Source organism: Telopea speciosissima, chromosome 3 (genome assembly GCF_018873765.1).
Source record: "Telopea speciosissima isolate NSW1024214 ecotype Mountain lineage chromosome 3, Tspe_v1, whole genome shotgun sequence".
NCBI lineage: Eukaryota > Viridiplantae > Streptophyta > Magnoliopsida > Proteales > Proteaceae > Telopea > Telopea speciosissima.
Window position 1 is genome coordinate 20,396,807 of NC_057918.1, and position 22,300 is coordinate 20,419,106.

The window sequence follows — 22,300 nt, forward strand, 5'->3', positions numbered from 1 at the left end:
TTAAAAAACAAAAAGATGATGTTACCTTTACTAAGGCAAGGCAGGTTTCCATGAATGCTTGTAGCTGACGATGTATCTAAACATGGTACATCTCATGATAAACTTATTTCAACTCTATCATGGCTTTATATCTTTCAGAAAGGCATGGAAAGTTCTTTAGAAAGTCATAGTTTACCCCAAATTTAAAACCTTTCTTCGAAAATTTTTGGTTCCAGGAATTCCTAACAAGCAGAAATTGGTATTTGTCATGAAGATATGTGGATTTTGGAATTACAGGATATATACAAGCAGTGAAGGTCAGAGTAAGGATGTAAATGAATCGGATTCGGCTCGGATAGTGCTATATCCGCATCCGATTAGCTTTCGAACGGATTCGGATAGTGCTAAACGGATACGGATCGAATATTTTATCTGGTTACATGTAAACATAGCTTTTCGGATAACTATAGTCTATCTGTATCTGCATCCATATAGCTTTCGGACGGATTCGGATGATACAGACACGGATATGAAAACAGATTTCGACTATTCATTTACACCCCTAGGTCAGAGGCTTCCAGCAAGGATTGAAAGGGGCAATGGCATTAGGATTCGAAGAGCTAGACGCATAGACAAATTTTGGTGATTTAGCGAAGTGGTTTAATAGTGTTTATATAGGCAGTGCTGGCTTGGGAACTTTTTTACTATCTTTATAGTATATCAAAGACTTTTAACTATGTTCAATCCTGTAAATATTTAGGTTAAGGAGAATCATCGTAGATATATAAGTTATAAATTAGCTACCATGGCATGTGAATCCCAGGTGAAAGGACAGATTGACTTGGATGTATTGGTGAATGCATGCTTATTCTGCATTGGGTTCAGGCTAACTTGATTAAATCCACCTTAAGTGCCACCCTTAAATACAGTAGTACTGAAACAACACCCAGACTGAGCCGTTCCCATTTCATAATCAGCCAATTCGACTCGGAATTGATCGACCACGCCACTCCCGATTGACCCCAATTCCTAGTAGACTGAATCCAAGCGAGTTGGAGCTCATCCTTGCGACGATTCGAATCAGAATCGATGGAGACCGACCATGCAACCTTATGTTGATTCAACTGGTTCAGTTCGAATTCTAAAAAGGCCTTTCAGTTAGATGCAATGTTGAGGCGAATCAAGCAAGCAAGCAATCCAACCAAATATCAACCCCCTTTACTAGGTGGCAAAAAAAACCCCTCCCAAGTTCCACCCAAATAAGGGGTTCAAAACAAATAGTTTTCCCTAGAATTTGATTCAAAGCAAGGAAGATCGGTTAAAATTGCCACTGAATCAAAAGGGTGGGAAAACATCATCACCTCATAGAAAATTTTAATCTAACAGCAAAGGTTGCAATGGATGACAAGGATTTTCAAGAAAGAGAACGCATGTCAAGTCTGGCACTCTTATGTCGTTGAGGGATTTATGAACGTGATTAGTTACCCCGAAGCCGATTGGGTACTCGTCCCATTCCAACATTGGATTAAAATCCTCTCCAATTCCCTAATCAAGTGCGGTGCAATTCGAGGTCACACATGAAAGATGCTTCATCCAACGGCGCGAGCTCAATTGACCCAGTTTTTTTTTTTGTGTGCTTTTCTTTCTTCTCGAGCTCAGCACCATTGGATGTCGCATCTTCCACGCGTCCACCTCACATGGAATGTTTTGGTATTTAATGTAACCCTAGTAATCGGGTTGATTTGAACACAAGGGTAACTTCTAACACCATTTGGGTTATCAATACATGATAAACAAAACAATACTGAGATAATTAGCAAAGTTTTCTTTGCATTCACTAAACAAGATATCCCCTTTAATTAATCCATTTTTCTACGATAAATCAGCAATACAGCTTCGGCGCATGATCAGTATGGGTTCATCAACTAATAAAGTTAAATATAAACCCTCCAAGCTGTACAAATTTCTGGTTTTCTCCCACTATTGAGGGCTAAGTTACAAAGTATACCTGTCCATCAGTTATGGTTTTTTTTTTTTTTAATGACATATATATCTGGTCCTCTTGTCAAGTACAGAACCATCCAGCTGGAACCTATGACATGGCAAAAAGAAGGTAGAGGAATAATGTGGTGTATGCCAAGCATCCATAACTGTTTCGGCTTAACAGAGTAACTAGCCTCTACCACAGCAGCAAAGAAAGGGTGGTTCATTTATCCTGTTTTGGCTTAACAGAATAACTTTGGAACTCTCATCAAAATCTTCAACCTTCCCATAGAAGAATCTAATGTTCCAATAGATTGCATTTTTCGACAAGTAATCAGGATGGACTGGATTGGACCTACTATGACCTAACATGGCTCAAAATTGGCCAACCTGGTTTAGTAGTGACAGAGGAATTCTACCTGGGGTTACTTACCTCACCCATCGCACGTATATCCTTCTGTGACATACAGGAGCTAAAAGTTTCAAACATCACCGCACTGCTTTCCCTTGATCATTTTGACATGTGCCATGGCCAGTCAGTTGAGAACTTAAGCTACTTCATAAACATTGCCATTGCCTCATGAATGGCACCACTGTGAATCGAATTACGGCGACGGACCAGAGAATGAGACCCAGTCCAAACAGACCTAGAATTGTCAGGAAAAAGTGTAGCACATAACTCCAAAACCAAAGGATTCTCACGAAGAACATCATCAAATATTTGAGTGTGTCGATGCCTGTCTTGTGAATCCTGTAAGAAATTCACAAAATGTGATCTCACATACTAGACCGTACTTAACCAAAAAAAAATAGACCGTACAAAATTTGTAATTGGTTGAGTAAATTGTGTGCCAATTTTGAAGCAAATTGATTCGATGCAGCTAAGTAGCACTCTATCTCATCATGGCATGTATGCCACTTAACAAGGAAAATGACCAATGCAAGTAAGTAGCACACTATCTCATCCATGGCACATACACAGTTGACTAATGATGTTCATTGCCTGATTATCAAGCTCTGCCAGACAACACAAAACATCCTATAACATGCATCACCTGTATACCAATTTTCAATGGTTCAAACTAGGATAAATAAATGACAAATGCCCAGTAATATCAGTCAGAAGATTCATTGGTTTGCTAGCAAAGATTCCATAGTGCCTTTGCCTTTGCATGCATATTAGGCATGCATCTGTGCATAATACTTCTCAACCAGAATCCAAGAATGCCACTTAAATGCCGAAGCTAAGCCTTTTAGTTACAGAAACTAAGAGGAAAAAGAAGAACCAGAGCTGACAGGTGCAGAGTCTAGGAAAATTCAGGAAACAAACTACTATAACCATGGCAAATTTGCATTTACAACTAAAAACCATTAATGAAAATAGAATATCGATGTGAATATGCATATTTCTATTTAAGTTTATATGCTCATACTGTATAATTTCTTAGTTAGAAATAATGACAGAAATCTGAAGGAGTTAGAAGCACTGAAAGAATAAATGACGCCCAACTAAAAACTGTTAAATAGCATTTACAACTGAAACCATTAATGAAAATACAATAATTATGTGAAAAACTCTGCCTGTATTTTATGCTTCCAGTCCCAAGCCTGGATAAAGGAGGGCTGGTGCGTCAGGTCATCAGCTGGCATTGTAAAAACTTTAGCCAAACCTTTTAGTGTGGATCCTAGAATTTACCATTTTTTACCTTATAGGCATCCCCCGAAAGTGACATGCCACACTATGACCCACAAATAGTGGATTGTGTAGGGGTCCTGTAAGCAATGAACCGCTTCAGCACCTGGTTGGAGCAACAAGTGGGCAAGGGTTTTTGCACCATTGATGAGTGCGGGTAAAGAAACTAGTCTAAAAGCATAAGATTAGGTTAGCATCTTGGAACATAGGATCCTTAATGAGAAAGAGTATAGAATTGGTAGATATAATGAGAGGAAAGAGATTTAACATAGCTTGTATACAAGATCCTAAACTTTGGTATCCCAAGGATAAAAATAATAGAAATGGAGTGGGAATAGTAGTAAATAAAGATTCAAAAAACATTGCAGTATATGTTAACAGAATTTGTGATTGGATAATATCCATCAAACTTGTATTAGGTAATCAATTTAATTAATGCTTAAGCACCCCCAATAGGATAGGATGAAAATACCAAGAAACAATTTTGGGAACACATGGATAGATAAGTTGAAGAAATTATTCAAGGAAAAATGATTATTATAGGAGATCTAAATGGGAATATTGGAAGCAATAGTAGAGGATGTAAAAGAATTCATGGAGGATATGGGTTTGGGGATAGAAATGAAGATTGTAAGGTTATGCCAAGGAGAGCTTAACCACACAACATAGATTATTGGTTATAAATATGAGTTTTAAAACACTAAATCGTAGGAATTATGAGATTACTTGTCCTAGGATAAGGTGGTGGAACTTAAAATGAGAAAACATGAAGGCATTTACAAACAAATTAATAACATATGGAAGGTGGGACTTTGATGAACTGATGAAGACAAGAATATGATGTGGAACAGGATGGCTACTTATATTAAGAATATAGCTAAAGAAGTTCTAAGCGAATCTAAAAGGTGACATTCATATAGGGAAACTTGGCAGTGGGATGCTGAATTTCAAGCAACCGCTAAAATTAAAAAAATAAAACTTGACAAAGGACTAAGGATGATAGAGATTTAAAAAAAAGTATAAAATTTCTAGAAATGAAGATAGTAAGAAAAGCAGGACTAAGAAATATGAGGATCTCTATAACAAATTAGACACAAGGAGGGGGGAAGTTAATTATAAACTAACTAAAATGAGGGAAAGGAAGAGTAGAAATTTCAACCATATTAGATGCATTATGAGATGATAATGTATCAAAAAATGATGAGAGAGTTAAAGGGAGATGAGAAAACTATTCCTATAACTTACTAAATGAAAGCAATAAAAGTAATAGTGTTTTAAAAGGTAGTAATAATCATCAAGAAACCATAAATCTAAAAGATATATATATATATATATATATATATAGAGAGAGAGAGAGAGAGAGAGAGAGAATAAAAAGGTATGAAATAAAGAAAGCTTTACAGAAAATGAAAATAGGTAAAGTAGTAGGTCCAGATGGTATTCCAATAGAAATTTGGAAGAGCTTAGGAATTAGTAGAATATATTGGCTAACGAAGTTGTTTAATATGATTATGAGCATAAGAAAAATGCAAGATGAATGGAGGAGAAGCATGAAATTCAGATTCATAATAACTATACAACAACAACCATAACCAATTCGTCATAATAACTATAGTGGGACTAAAAGCCATACTATCAACTTATGTGAGAGAGTAATTGAAACCCAACTAAGATTAAAAAAAAAACTATTATTTCGGATAACCAATTGGTCTTATACCAAGAAGATCTATGATGGAAGCTAATTATTTGCTTGGGAAACTAATGGAAAGATTTAAAAATGTAAGAAAGGTCTCCAAATGGTCTTTATTGACTTAGAAAAGCTTTGATAAAGAGAGTTAATTTGGCGGGTATTAAAGAAGAAAAGTGTTCCGAGTAAATAAGTAAACATAATAAAAAATATGTATAATGATGTAGTGCTAGCATAACAACTGAGGGTAGTGCATTTCCAATTACAATTGGCTTACATTGATGCGGACACACTACCTTAGACTGACCCAAACCAAACCCATTTGGGTATCCAGATGGAGATGAATTGGGTCAAGTTTGAGTTTTTGGAGTCTAGCAGGATTTTTGGAAGTTGATTTTTATTTGGGAAAGTATTATGTAATCTTTTATTTTGGGTAGGAAACATATCCAACTAGGAAACTACCAAGCTATTGTCTTATGAATCCTACCCAAAATAAAAGATTACATAATAATTCTCAAATAAAATAAACTTCCTAAAATCCTACTAGACTCCAAAAACTCAAACTGGACCCGGTTCATCTCCATCTGGATACCCAAATGGGTTTGGGTCAGTCCAAGGTAGTGTATCTGCATCATACATCCAAGGTAGATGTGGAGTTTTCCAATTGAGCAATAATTCGATGGAATACTGCTATATCTTCTTTGGTGAGAGAACAACCAGCTGGATGTGGCTCACCCCCAAGTAGGAGCACTCCCAGAAGAGTCAATATCAACCACAACAAAATTTGCTCGTGGTCTCCCTATACTGCCACCTCGTATGGCACCAACAGGTGTATATCTAGGTGGACAACTATGAATATCCCAGTATGTTTCCTTGGTATGTCTAAATTTTCCATAATATTCACATTTAAGCCGGTCTATGTACTACTCTCCACATCCACCACGCCAAACCTTTTCTGAGGTAAAGGTAAGAGCGGATTTCTCGAGGGAGGGGGTTGTTTCCATTGCTACCTGCTGAGTTTCTTCCCTTTGTAAGTACTCATAAACTTCATTCAAAGACAAAAGAGGAGCTTTACCCAAGATCTGAACTCATTTCATATTCAGGGTTTGAGCCTCAAAGAAGGATTAAGATGTATTCCTTCTCTAAGGGTCTATAGACCATGGCTTCGTCCTCGGGTTTGGACAACTAGAGGTTATTTAGTTATCATACTCCACCCAAAGGCCAATCCCTTGGTTATAATCTTCCGAAATAGACATGTCACCCTACCTCATAGTGATGACCTTTTGAATAAGATCATAGACTTAGGCTGAGTCACCCACTAGGTCAAAAGTGCGAGCAGCACTATCCTAAATGTCTTTAGTCGTATTTTTCCTTATAAACCATCAACCTATTTTGGGCCTCATAGAGAAAATCAGTCATGCCATCACAATGGAGTTCTTTGTCTCCCATTTTTGGTAGGTAGGGTTGTTGGGACTTGGAGCCTTGATTTCTCCATTTATATACACCCTATCTTCCCATAACTTCTCAAGGATAGTCTCATTCAGCCCAATCTAGGTCGTTGGTGTTGTCTAACTTGACCAACGAAATCTGGGTATTTGTGCTCTATAGAGAAAAAACTGGGGTTTACACTACTTGTACCATCATTTGAAGAATCCATTGATCCACCGATCTCAAACATGGTTCACAAATACACAAGGGAAGCAGGTTGGATACTCTTATCAGGTGGGGAGTCCACACTCTAACAAATCTTCTTCCCATCAACAGAATGCTTAGTTTCAGTTAACAAAACATACTACGAACACAGAATATTTCCAACCAAGTAACATTTCAAGGTAGAAACAGAATCTACTACAGCTTTCAATCTATATCATGTTTCAGCAAATAGGATCATATACTGACCAAGATAAAGTTCTTTGTTGAGATTTGGGGAAAATTGACTTGTGTCACTTTGACGCTAGCCACCTTCATTTATATTAAAGTAATAGAGAGTACAAGTACAATAATGCCCCTAGGGCACCAATAAAGAAATCCCAATGAAAAATCTACCCTTATACCTCATATTACAACACCCCCCCTCAAGCCGGTGCATGAATGTCACATATACCCAACTTGCACAAAATTGGATGAAAAAACCTTACTACTAAGACCTTTTGTAAAGAAATCCGCTAACTGATCACGGGATATAAGAAAAGGGATAGAAATAAGACCCTGCTCCAGCTTCTCCTTTAAGAAGCGTCAATCCATCTCCACATGTTTCGTACGATCATGCAGAACTGGATTATGGGCAATTAATAGCTGACTTACTGTCACAGTACAACAACATTGGCACCTGAACTGGAACTCCCAAATCATGAAGAAGACCCCGAAGCCATAATAACTCACAAATGCCATGTGCCATGGTTCTAAACTCAGCTTCGGCGCTAGACCTTGTAATCACAGCCTGTTTCTTGCTACACCAGGTGACAAGATTGCCACCAACAAAAGTACAGTAACTTGATGTGGAGTGTCGATCATCTGGTGAACCAGCCCTATCTGCATTTATGAATGCCTCCACACGCATGTGATCATGGGGCCAAAAAATGAATGCCTTTCCCTGGAACGAACTTCAAATTTCATAAAATACGGAACACTGTCTCCGTGTGAGAGTCATGCAAATACCGAATCACCAAGCTAACAACATAGGCTATGTCTGGGCGAGTGTGGGATAGATAAATAAGTCATCCAACCAACCGCTAGTATCTACCTTTATCAACAGATTCACCATCTGTACTCTTAAGACGAGCATTAGCCTCAAGAGAGGTGTCAGCTAGTTTGCACCCTAACATGCCTGTCTCCAAAAGGAGATCTAGAGTATACTTCTATTGAGAAAGAAATATACCTCTAGTAGATCAAGCCACTTCAATACCAAGGAAATACTGCAACTTGCCAAGATCCTTGATCTCAAAATCCTTGCCCAAGTAGACCTTCAAATTAGCTATTTCAGTAAGATCACTCCCAGTGACAACAATGTCGTCAACATATACAATTAGGATAGTAATATGATCACCAACACGCTTGATAAACAAAAAGTGATCAGCATTACTTTCTTTGTATCCCACTGAAATCATAGCCCTGGGGAAACAACCAAACCAGGCCTTGGGTGATTGCTTCAGCCCATATAGTGCATGTTTCAGCTTGCACCAGGAGGGATACCCATATCAACTTCCTCCTCAAGCTCACCATGGAGAAATGCATTCTTAACATCTAGTTGAAGGAGCTCCCATCCTAAGTTAACTGCACATGAGATGATAACTTTGATAATATTCATTTTAGAAACCGGTGCAAAAGTCTCTTGGTAATCAATGTCGTATGTTTGAGTAAATCCCTTGGCTACCAATCTAGCTTTGTAATCCATTGTTCCATCAGCCTTCTGTTTTCAGTAAATACTCACTTGCACCCCACAAGTTTCTTATGTGGTGGAAGAGAAACCAAATCCCATGTGTCATTCTTTCCAACTTGGATCTAAATCTTGGTTTCGACCGAGATATCTCAGTTTCGCAGGTTTCTGAGACGAGTTGACCAGGTACTTAAAAAAATGCATGGTTTCGACCGAGATGTTGGTAATTTCGAGAGTTTCGACATTTATGCCCGTCGAAACTTGGGGAAACCTGGCTCGCAACCAATATAGATACTTATGTATGCCAGAAACCAGGACAGACACTTTGTTATGCCTAATACCATTCAAGTAAATGTTTTTATATTTGTTATTTCATTTATGTTGAGATGTGTTACCCGATATTATAAGGGTATTTTTGGTATTTTATTTATGTACTTTTGAACAAGGGTAGAATTGTAATTTGGGATGTGACACTGTTCACATGAACAGTACTGTGAACAGTGTCGTGAACAGTGTTTCCTTTGTAATCTCTTTTATTCTTATTATTATAAATAGAGAGCTTGACTGATCTCATTGATCATTCAAGCCATTCACGAAATTCCTGTTTTGTTAACATGGCATCAGAGCCAAATACACCTTGATCTAGGTTTTCAAAACCCACCTCCCTCCCTTCGATTTTTTTTCTCCTTCCCTCCATCAAGCTTCTTCCCTTTTTCTTTCTTCCTTTCTTTTGGTTCTTCTTCTCCCATTAGGGCAGCACTACTGAGGTGATCGTAATGATCTAGCTGCTGCCCCAACATACCTCCTTATTTCTGCCTTTTTTTTTTTTTTTTCCGGATCGAGTGGAGCTGAAGAACTGTCTGCGATTTGAAGATTCCTAATTTTTTTTGGAGATCAGGCCTCTACATCTGTTTCAGCTGCATCTTCTATTGTGGGATCTTTATTTGATATTGTTCTCAGCCCCTATTCACTTCATCAGATTGGTTGAAGACCCCAGCCCCTTATCGATCTCTCTTCTCAGGGTTTTGAAAAAAACCCTGACATTAATCGATCTTGGGGTTGGGCTGCTGGTTCCTACTGCATCTGATTGGCACCCTTGCTGCCTTCATTCGACATCATTCCCAGCCTACATATCTGAGATTTTTCGCTCCAATACAGCCCTCTTCTATTGGGGGTCGATTCCATAATTTTTTTTTGGATATTTTTTGGCTGTTTGCTGCTTCATTGAAGATTGGTTACCTGCTGCAATGACTGGTTCAGATTCTTCTTCGGCCTCTTCTGGCATTGATGGCCAGCCCCGGACTGATTTCTTCCCCTTGCTACCCTAATCAAACTTGATGGCTCTAACTACCTGAAGTGGTCTCGGTCTACCTATTTGACAGTAGCTCCTAGCTTTCTGTCGCATGCTACAGGCCTCTTCCGCTGCCTCAACTACGGCATTTGCACCTGCTGCCCCTCCTGGCTCTAATTTTGCCTCAGGTACTCCAGTCAATAGTCTGTGTGCATCGGCTGTATCCAGTCCTTGGATTATAGATTCCGGTGCCACTGACCACATGACTAGCTCCTCCCATGTATTTCATCTTTATTCTCCATCTTCTGGCAAAGACTGTGTTCGAGTAGCTAATGGTTCCCTTTCTCCTATTAATGGGAAGGGTTCAATACGCTGCTCACCTACCCTTTCATTAAAATCTGTTTTGCATGTTCCGTCCTTTTCTACCAACCTTCTCTCTATTAGTAGTCTAACTAGAGATCTGAACTGCAAACTAACTTTTTTCCCTTCTCATTGTGTCATACAGGATCTGGAGACGGGGCGCACGATTGGGGGTGGTAAGATGCAGGGTGGTCTCTACTTACTTGACCCGGGTCAGCCTTCTACTTTGCATTCGGCTTCCTCTACAGCTCATCATTTACAGTCCACCTCGTCTCCTGACCTTCATCTCTGGCACTGTCGGCTTGGTCATCCATCCCTTAGTACTTTGTCTCTTTTGTTTCCGAGTTTGATTAAGCATTGTAATAGGAATGAGTTTTTATGTGAGGCTTGTGTTTTGGCCAAACAGACTCGTTCCAGTTATTCTTCATTAAATAAAAGAAGTGAGACTCCTTTTGCTTTAGTTCATTCTGATGTGTGGGGCCCTGCCCGTTGTACTTCCCTTTCTGGTCATCGATGGTTTGTCTCGTTTATTGATTGTTATACTCGTGCCACTTGGGTGTACATGATGAGCCATAAAAGTGAGGTCTTCCGCTGTTTTCAGTTATTTCATCGTATGGTTCAGACCCAATTCAATGCCACCTTGCGCATTTTACGCAGTGATAATGGCAGAGAGTACATGGAGGGTCAGTTCCAACTTTATTTGGCTGCACATGGTATTGTCCGTCAGACCAGCTGTGTTGACACACCTACCCAGAATGGGGTTTCTGAAAGGAAAAATAGACATCTCCTTGAGGTAGCCCGGGTCATTATGTTTGCACGGCAGGTTCCTTCTCACTACTGGGGTGATGCCATTCTTACCGCTGCTTATCTCATCAATCGTGTGCCTAACCGTGTCCTTGATGGTCGTTCCCCCGTTGATCTCCTCCAGGGTTCCTCCTCCTTTGTGGTTCCCCCCAAAGTTTTTGGTTGTGTTTGCTATGTCCGCAATCATCATCCTCATGGGAAATTTGATCCACGGAGCATTCGGTGTATTTTTATAGGCTATTCTGCGACCCAGAAAGGATACAAGTGTTACCATCCACCTTCACGTCGTACTTTTGTCTCCATGGATATTGTCTTCCATGAGTCCTTGTTATATTATTCCCAGACACCTCTTCAGGGGGAGCAGGATCAGGGTTTTGAAGATGTGTCTGCTATTCTTCCGGCTTCTGTTCAGGGGGAGCCCTCTGTAACTTCAACTCCTACAGTGGCTCCTATTCAGGGGGAGCGTAGACCAGTCAATCAAATCCCTGTTGATAAGGTATATACCCGGGAGCGCACAGGACAAGTTGAGACTACCACCACCACCATACCACCTACATAATCGTCTGCACTTGATCCAGATCCAGACCCTGCTACATCATCTGGTAAGGATCCTTCCCTTGACTTACCTATCGATGTTCGTAAAGGCGTTAGGTCATGCATCCAACACCCCATCTCCAATGTTGTTTCCTATGATGCTTTATCTCCTTCCTATCGTGCATTTGTTTCTTCTCTTTCCCCTATTTCTATTCCTCAGAAATGGCAGGAGGCGATTGCAGATCCAAAGTGGAAAGCAGCCATGATGGAAGAAATGATGGCCTTACTTAAAAATGAGACATGGGAGATAGTTGTTCTTCCTTCGGGTAAGAAACCAGTCGGGTGCAAATGGGTATTTGTTGTCAAGCAGAAGCCAGATGGAACAGTGCATAGATATAAAGCCAGGCTTGTGGCCAGAGGCTTCACTCAGACTTATGGGATCGACTACCAGGAGACATTTGCCCCTGTTGCGAAGTTGAACACTGTCCGGGTCTTATTGTCTTGTGCTGTCAACTTTGGCTGGGACCTACAGCAGTTGGATGTAAAAAATGCATTTCTTCATGGGGAGTTGGAAGAGGAGGTTTATATGGACGTTCCTCTGGGTTTTTCCTCTGACAAGACCCATGGGAAAGTTTGTAGGCTCAAACGGGCACTCTATGGGTTGAAGCAATCTCCACGGGCATGGTTTGGTAGGTTTCATAAAGCCATGGTCTCCTGTGGATACAAACAGAGTAATGCTGATCACACTCCGTTCATCAAGCGAAAGGGAGAAAAGGTCACTCTTCTCATAGTTTATGTTGATGACATAGTTGTGACTGGTAATGATACAGATGAAGTTTCTCACCTGAAGGCTTTCTTGGGACGGGAATTTGACATAAAAGATCTAGGACAGCGAAGATATTTTCTTGGGATTGCCCGTTCTCCAAAAGGCATCTTTCTCTCCCAGAGAAAGTATGTTCTAGATTTACTATCAGAAACTGGTTTGCTTGGTTGTCATCCTTGTGACACTCCCTTCGAAGCTACTACCCGTCTGCAAGAGAAGGATGGTGAACCTGTTGATAAGGGCAGATATCAACGATTGGTGGGCAAGCTGATTTATCTCTCCCACACCAGACCAGATATTGCCATTGCTGTGAGTCTTGTGAGCCAGTTCATGCATGATCCTTATTCCACTCACATGGCTGTTGATCTTCGTATTCTCCATTACTTGAAGTCAGCTCCAGAAAAGGGGATCCTTTTGTCTCCTCATGACCATCTTCGCATTGAGGCTTACACGAGATCTTGGGGTGGTAACCCTGACGGAAATCTACCTCGGCTATTGTACTTTTGTTGGAGGAAATCTGGTCACATGGCGGAATAAAAAGCAAAATGTTGTGGCAAGATCTAGTGCTGAAGCTGAATTCCGTGCTATGGCCCAGGGCATATGTGAGTTACTGTGGCTTCAGACTCCTTGATATCCGTGGTTCTGTTCATCTTCCAATGATGTTGTACTGTGACAACAAAGCAGCAATTAGCATTGCCCACAATCCAGTGCAGCATGACCGTACCAAACATGTGGAGATTGACAGACACTTCATCAAGGAGAAGTTAGAGAGTGGGCAGATTTGTATCCCTTTTGTGAAGTCTGGAGATCAACTGGCTGATGTCTTCACCAAAGGGTTGAGTGGGAAGTTGTTTTATCCTAGTCTAGTCAAGTTGGGCATGTGTGATATCTATGCCCCAACTTGAGGGGGAGTGTTGAGATGTGTTACCCGATATTATAAGGGTATTTTTGGTATTTTATTTATGCTTTATTTATGTACTTTTGAACAAGGGTAGAATTGTAATTTGGGCTGTTGTGACACTGTTCACGTGAACAGTACCGTAAACAGTATTTCCTTTGTAATCTCTTTTATTATTATTATTATAAATAGAGAGCTTGACTGATCTCATTGATCATTCAAGCCATTCACGAAATTCCTGTTTTGTTAACAATTTACTTAAGATATTATTTATAAATAAGCAAACACCGTCCTATTTGAATCCAATAAAATAGTTAAAAAATCAAATTCCTAAAGGACAAAAGGTCAACCCACCAGTTCAAGAACAAAAATTGGATTTTCAGCGGTAGGTGAAAATTTCAAGTTTCTAATGCTAGGGTTTTTCTCAAATCTATAAATTCCATAAATCTTAATATGGTAAAACATTGCTAAAAACCAAAAGTATGGTAAAATATTCATATGTTTTTATGTCTAAAAAATTATTTTCATTCAGAGCCATTTTGACAACATTCGTGCACACCAAATTAACTTTGAGATAGAAATCAGATTTAAGCAACCTTGGATTTGATAGAAAGCTTTGTTTTGGATTTGATGACTATGTCCAGTCTCCTTGGTCGCCTTGCCGCCATGGTGGTGTAGCCTTGATTTTTGACCCTCTAAAACGCCATGCTCGCCTTCCCGCCTTGATTACTATGGTAGTGGTGATAACTAATAATAGAAGCACCAGTTGCTGACGTCGATAATAAACTCTGGCTAATTTCGGCTCCCCTTGAACTATAACATCAGTGCTTACACATTATTAGTCATCCCCTTCTCAACTAAACTTTCCTCCTCGTGAAGTACCGGACTATAATCAAGAGGAACCACCAAAGGCACATTTTTATCATTCTCTCTTAGAGCAGGAGACTCCCCCTGAAGAGGTTCCGACACAAGATAATAGGCTTGTATCCCACGAAAATAACATCCATTGTTACCAACACATGACGAGAAGGGGGATGGTAACACTTATAGCCCTTCTACATAGCTGAATACCCAATAAAAATGCACCAAAGACCACGGGAATCAAGTTTCACATGAAGTCGATGGTTGTGAGCAACACACACACTGTCAAGAACTTGGGAGGAAACACAAAGGACGACGACCCAGTTAGGACCTCAATAGGGCTACGAGACTGCAAAATTCTAGATGGCATCCGGTTGATTTGATATGCGGCTGTAAGGACAGCTTCACTCCAATAAAAGGCAGGTACATTCATCTCAAACATAAGAGACCGGACCACTTCTAGCAAGTGCCGATTCTTTCATTCAGCCATGCCATTCTGTGTCGAAGTATCAACACAGCTAGTTTGGTGAACGATGTCATGATCAGCATACAAAGATTGAAAAACACCATCCACATACTCCCTTCCATTATCTTTGCGAAATACCTTGATCTATGCATCATACTGAGTCTGAATCAAACAATGGAACATCCTAAAACATTGAAAATCCTCAATCTTATGGCGCATCATATAGATCCAATCAGCTGGATATGACAATCAATAAATATGACAAACCAGCAATATCCAGTCACAGAAACACAACGGGCAGGGTCCCACACATCAGAATGAATTAATGAAAAAGGAACTAAACTTCTATTATCTGAACTGGAATAAACCCTTCTAGTTTGCTTGGCAAAGACACAAACAAGCATCACAAAACAATTGATGGGATCACATTTTGTAAAAAAGCAAGGAAAATTCTAGCTATAGTGCACAGTGGAGGATGACCTAAACGTCGATGCCACTTGTATAATTCGGACAATTTAGAAGAAAAGTCAATGTGATGAGCCTGAGTAGAAAGAACCAATGGTGAATCACTGTCAAGTAAGTAGAGACTACCAAAAACTTTACCACTACCAATCGTTGCCCCCGCCACCAAGTCCTGAAAGACAATGTGAAGGGAAGTTACTTTGCAATTGAAGTCTCTAGTAATACTACTAATGGATAAAAGATTAGTAGAAAAATTAGGAACATGTAATACTGATAACAAGGGTAACAAGGAAGAACACTGAATAGTACCCTTTCCTGAAACAGAGGAGAGGGAACCATCAGCTACACGAACTTCATCTTTACCTGAAGACGGAGAATACTGGAAAAAAATGACTTAAAGAACTAGTCATATGGTCAGTTGCACCTGAGTCGATTATCCAAGGAATGGACACAATTGAGGCACAATGACCAGTAAAAAAGATACCTGAAGTGGTAGACTCAGATGTAACCGGCATGGAGGTAGCAGTGCGATGAGGGCTCTAACTTGGTCATCAAACGATGCAGAAGTGAACTCATCCTGGGATAAAGAAACACCAATGGGGCCAGTAGCATCAAAGTCTTTATGTGATGTGCATGGGACTGACTTGATCAACCACAACCACGCCCATGAGTATTGTTAGGTCGCCCATGAAGTTTCCAGCAAAAATTTTTGGTATGACGCTCCATTCCCACAATATTCACGCTTCACAAGTTCCTTCTCTGAAGTAGAACGATCACCTGACCACGTAGAACCAGTACTAGAATATAAGGCTGATCGTTCCTGCATTACAGGTTGAAGCATGGCAGTTCGACGACCACCTTCAGATTGAACCATAGAATAGGCTTGTTCTAGTGATGGGAAGGGGTCACGATTAAGAAAATGTGCCCGAAATTGATCAAATTCTGAATTTAGACCAGCCAGGAAATCATACACCCTTAGCTTGTCTTCATGCTTCTTGAAAGTTGTAGCATCAGTAGAACAAACAGCTTGAAAATCATCTTAAAAATTCATCTCTTGCCACATACCTAACTTGGAATAGTACTGAGAAAGTGTCATCTCCTTCTGCTTCATTTCATGAATCTTTTTTCTCAATTCATAATGTTGTGCATCATTCCCTACCTGGGAGTAGGTGTCCTTGGCTGTCTTCTAAATCTTGGCAGCAGTGTCCATCAAAAGATAACCCCTTACAATGTTAGGGTTCATTAAATTGAGCAGGAAAGACATCACAAGGGAGTTATCAGAACTCCATTTCTTCAGAGAGGGACCAACAATTGTAGGCTTCTCAGATTCTCCTATGAGATATCTGGAAAAACCACAGAATCTATTGATAAAAAGCATGATCTGGACCACATCAAATAATTGCTCCCATCCAATTTGATGGAGCTAACAACAAACAAAGGGAAGTCACCTGTCACCATGAGTTCCATGACTTCGTTCAAAACAGTTGAACCACTAGAAACTTTTGTATCTGCCATGACTGCTGATCTCAAGGATTCCATGAACTAATCTTTATAAAGAATCACAAAATACATGCTACCTCAACTGTAGCAAGCAGCAACTAACGCATGAACATCAATCACCAGATCTGGTTTAGATCATGGAGAAACAACCAGGGATAAATCCTCGACAGGAAAAAGCACCACCGAGGGTAGGGAAAAAAATTGCAGCCCTCAAAGGGGGGCCACGAGAAAGAAAGAGAAACCGAGAGAGGTGAAGGATGGAGGCGCTAGGGCATTGATCCATTGCATAGTTCAAAAACTCGGCGAGATATCAGCAAGATCTCAAATATCTCGAGAATCTTGAGCTTCTCAAGACGAGATGACATATGAGAAACAAAATATGCACAGTTTCGAATAACTAGACCGAAATTTCAAATATTTCAAGAATCTTGGAGAAATCTCAAATATTTTGAGAATCTCGACCTCCTTAGTACTCATAGTACTGTATTGTTGGGAGTTGGGAGTTGAGACGTGGAAGACTAGAGTAGTAAGGTGTTTATGACTTATGTATTATTCATTGAACTTGGGTTGAGTGTCTATGTAATATGCATTGTGAACACTTCATTGTATCTTATGGTTTGTAGTAGAAACTTGAAGCCTTTTAACTATTTCTTAAATATTTATTCAATATCATCTGTCTTCATCCATTAGTGCATAATTTACTGGTTTTACTTGCCTATTATGTCTCATATCATTCAAACAATGTGTAGAATAGGCAATATTTTTCTGGGTGAATAAGAAATTCATTACCAAGAAGAAAGGAAAATTACAGGGCCCTCAAAGGGGAGCAACCAAAGAAAAAAATAAGAAACCCTAGCATCAGCTTTGCTGGCTAGGGGAAACAAAGGAGACAGAGGTGAGGCCCCAGGAGACAACAATAAGCCTGTTCCTTGGGGTGTCAGAACAAAAAGAGGGAGGAGCAGCCGAAAGCTTCGCCCTAATATCGAAGGAGATGGAATTCCAAATCTGCTGGTAGGATCTAGAGTTGGAGGTCCATTTCCTAATATTGCGCTCCATCCAAATGTGGTTCATGGTAGCACAAAAAGCAAGCTTACCAACAGTGTCGCACACCGATTGGCCCCCAAAAGTCATATCAATCCAAATCCATTCCCGGGAGAAAGGGAGAATTCTCCTAGGGACGGGCCAACATTTTTGGAGGATGCCTTTCCAGATTGCTGCCGCAGTTGGGCATTCGAAGAAGAGATGGTCAGTGTCTTCCACATTGTTCCAGCATAGGCAGCAAGAGGAGGAGACAGGAATGTGGTGATACTGCAGGAAGGCCTGAGTAGGAAGGCAGTTGTTGAAGATCCTCCGGGCCGTGAAGCAGTGCCGAGGAATGTGGTGCTTGAACCAAAGCAGCTTTCTCCAGGGGGAGCGGGGGCCCTTGTACCGAATGAGATCCCAGGCTGATTTAGAGGAGAATAGGCAATATTACATTAAGGGTTCGGTCTTTACTGCCAACCAAGGGTGCAAATCCAAAACACCAAATTGGGTGTTTTTTTTTCAATTTGAAGATGATTTAAATATGTTTATTAAGCTTAAAAAAAGCATCCCTTAAAGTTTCAGAGACAACTATGGCCAACTGCCCACCGAAACAACATTCTAAAACCAAAAAAAAAAAATGCATTGTCTCGCCAAGATCTTGGCGAGATCTCGAGAATCTCGACCTGGTCAAGACGAGTTTTCGAACCATGATCCCATAATGGATCTCAGCTCTGATACCATGTTGAGATTTGGTAAAAACTGACTTGTGCAACTTTGACCCTAGCCACCTTTATTTATAATAAAGTAATAGAGAGTACAAGTACAATAATGCCCCGAGGGCAACAATAAACCCTAATGACAAATCTACCCTTATACCCATATTACAATGTTCTTAGATCAAGAAAACAGCAGATTAATGACCAATCTAGCGGTAAGCATCTCACAGAAATTTGAGTTGCAGAGATAATAGGTTAGATATCACCATCTAGGAGCAGAAGTCCTCGATAATGGACCCTAGGGTGACGCAAATGGTCCTGGTACCATGTCCAACCTAGATCAGATAAGAGACAAAGAGGGACTGGATTTCCAAGGCTTGCTGCAAGGCTGTTCTGGTTCTGTTCTTCATGATTTGATCTCAGCACTTCCAAATTTCACAAATAACTCTTCTTATTATGATCTTTGAGTCTTGATTCAAGTCCTCTCATGGTGGTCTCCTCTTTGGAACTCTCTATTACTCTAGGGTTCCAAAGTAAGAGAGCAGACCACGATTAGTTTAGAGCTCAACTCTCAAACCTGTTCCTGGCTCTAATACAAAGTTCAGTTGTAGGTTGAGCCCATGAAGGAAGAAGGGAGATGGAAAAGAAGAGAGGGAAGAGGAGGAGAGAACACAAGGAAAAAAGGAGAAAGAAGTTCCGGAGAATGAGTTAGAGAGGAATCAATCCCTCTCCACTCTATATTATAGATACTTCAAAAACCAAATTACAAGTATGCCCTTACATTCTAATATATATACCTATACAACCATAGGTATATTAGCTCCAGTTCAGCCTGGATTTTTGTTAGAGGCCCTAACCCCCCTGTTCCTTGGCACAAGTTAGTTTGGTTCAAAGGCCACATCCCTCGCCGTAGCTTCACAGCATGGAGAACCCTTAGCCTTTGCCTCCCAACCCAAGCCTTCCTTCTCCATCATACTATCCCTGGCTCCCCATCTTGCACCCTTTGCTGGAATGGCCACGAGGATATAGCCCATCTCTTCTTTGCCTGCCCTTTTACCTCCCCCATCTAGAAAAAAGCCCTCTCTACCCCTGTTGCAGGAGACCCTCGCCTTTCACAGAGAATGGCTTTGGTTGGACACAACATTCTCAGGATCCACTATCTGTAACACTGTTGGAAAGCTAGTCTTTGGTGCCGTTATCTACCACATTTGGATGAAAGGAATCTTAGGATATGGACCTCCAACTCTCGATCTTTTGATTTGATTTGGAAAACCATCTCTTTTGACGTCTCCTCAAAGCTCAGTTTTATTCCTCACAGTCTTTTTTTGATACCCCAAGGAACAGGCATCTTGTTGTTTCCTGGGGCCTTGATTCTTCTCTCTTGCAGACTCCCACCTCTACATAGGTCGGCTTGTGTTGTGCTTTGTTTCCCCCCCTCTCTCTCTTCCCCCTTCTTCTCCTTTGTATATCCCCCCCCCCTCCTCTCTTTTTCCCTGCCCCCTTCTGGGGTTTGGTAATATATTTATTCTCCAAAAAAAAAAAAAACATATTACACCCTAATTCTCATTATACCCTTACAACAGTATTCCAATACACAGGTGATTTGTTACTAGTTAGAAGCATCAATGGAAAACTAAATGAGGCAGAAGCACGGAATGAGAAAATAAAAGACACCTCACTATAAACAGTAAAGGCCAAACTGACAACCACAATAATTAGCTGTTTGAGGAAAGAAGACAAGTCACAAAGTGTTGGATAGTATCAATGTTTAGAAATTCATTTTCAGGTCTAGTAATATGACTTAAAGTTTGTCAAGGTAGAGGCAAAGCAGTCAAGTAAACTACTATAAGAGAGTAAATATAGACCATAAAAGGGAAATGCAACACGCAGCCTTCAAAGCAAGATCTAAGGACAAGTAGAATCAATGTAACAAATAACATTAGTTTGAGAAAGAGAAATCAACTCACCTCTCGTTTTGGTTGCATAGGATCCTGATCCTGATGCTGCACAGCTTTGCCTTCACTGTTGAGCTGAACTGATATGTCATCTTTCTCATTATCAGGTTGGATTACAACACATGGATCCTCCATTTCAGGCACCTGAGACTGCACATTAGGTTCCTCCCCAGATCCATTGCCCTGTCTTAACTTTGACGATTCACCCGCTTCATTCTTCTCAATGTCCATCTCATTCCCACACATTTCCTGCTGTTTGGGACTGTGCTGTTCGGCTGTCTCCAGTTTCACTTCCTCTCCTTGTTCTTCTAAATCAGCATCAACATCATGCTCAACTGAGTCGTCAAAATTTGATGATGCATCCTCGCTGCAAGGATTATCTACGGGGGAGGTTTCCTGTAATAATAGATAGGTAATTGACAGATAGGAAGAGAAAAAAAAAAATATGGTTTAGGGGTGGGGTTATTGTATAAGATAGGAGTTCATTAGATGCATTGGAAGGACGTATACATTGACAAAAACCACTCTCAAAGCATAACATGCATATATATATAAGGGCATCCCACAAAAGAAAACAAGGGACACACAATGGCTCTAGTCACAGCTGATTTATTAACATGTACTTTTTTCTTGTTCCTAGTTATTTTGAGAGCTCCAAGGAAGCTTTACCAAATAGGTAAAGAGTCTTCAGAGTTATTCAGTTGTCAACCAAATAGGTATTAAGGCTCTCTCTCTCTCTCTCTCACACACACAAACACACATTTGCCTGCATACAAAGACTCGCTTATTTCCTACTGGCAATAGAACGTACTACAGATGGTTGGTTAGTATAAGTTGGAGTCCTAGTTTTAATAGACATTCCTGTAAGTATAAACTGTCTGTTGTGCTAGGCCTGGCATAATAGTTGCCGCCGCCATCCTCAAAACAAACAATCAACTAATAGATAACAAGTTACTGTTTCTCCTTATGAGCCTCTGCTCGTGCAGTTTGAGCCCATTAAAATGTTCATAGTTATTTTTTAATTCACCACATCATCAAGATAGTTTCTTATACATTAACTACCAGACCATTATTTTCATACAAATGAAAATACATGTAGAAGACTTGAACACCGAATAAGGCAGAACAGAGAAAAAGAGATGATCAATCGAGAAAAGTAACCCTCCAGAGTACCTATCCAGTACTCCTCACAATATGATCCAATACATCACCACGATATGCTCTAGTACAACTGTATTAAATAAAGTAAAGATTCAGTACTTCTCACCAACAATACCAAAACAGTACAACTATGATGACATCCCAAGTTGGGAGGATGTAACAATTAAAATCCTGACAATGAAGACAACAGCAACAAAAATAGGGAGAGACAACGATGGAAAGTAATAAACAGGTCTACTACTTATAAAGTCCTCCCAACCCCTTAGCTCCTCCTTGACTCAGGCATATATACATGAGCCCATAAATGACGGCCTTGCACAAAGAATTTTGCAGTCGGTTGGCCGTTTAATACTAATGGAATAATAGAAGGACAAATAAATATAACTCTTCCATATCGAGGCACCACCCCTGGTGGTGTATGCTCTATTAGCACATCTTCCACAACTTGCCCCCATCTCCTGCATGAGAAATAGAGGTACCAAAAAACAAAAATTTAAATGGTGCTATAAGAAATATAAGATAGTATGGTAGATAAAGAGTAAGAAGAGTAGTGCATACAATGTGAAAAATTCAATTATCTCCTCCTTCCTCAAGGGAAATCCCCTAGAGAAAGTCAGAAACATGGAGCGACGATCCTGGTTTATTGGTTCAAATGGAAAAAATGATCCTTCAAGCGGGTTTAGTGTTGGGAGTTCTTGCGCTTGCTGGATCATCAAATTTCCATGAAT

At 40.2% G+C, this 22,300-nt stretch overlaps 1 protein-coding gene across 2 annotated transcripts in view; it reads right to left on the minus strand.

Moving 5' to 3' along the window:
- Positions 1 to 2,444: 2,444 nt before the first annotated feature.
- Positions 2,445 to 22,300, minus strand: part of LOC122654172 (bromodomain testis-specific protein) — a 47,421-nt gene continuing 27,565 nt past the window's right edge. For both annotated transcript variants that reach the window (XM_043848155.1, XM_043848154.1), the window contains exons 7-8: positions 20,424 to 20,807; positions 2,445 to 2,713 (exon numbers count right to left, since the gene is read on the minus strand). In XM_043848155.1, coding sequence (XP_043704090.1) covers positions 2,516 to 2,713; positions 20,424 to 20,807 — 582 coding nt within the window. In that variant the 3' untranslated portion in view covers positions 2,445 to 2,515. The remainder of the gene's footprint in view (positions 2,714 to 20,423; positions 20,808 to 22,300) is intronic.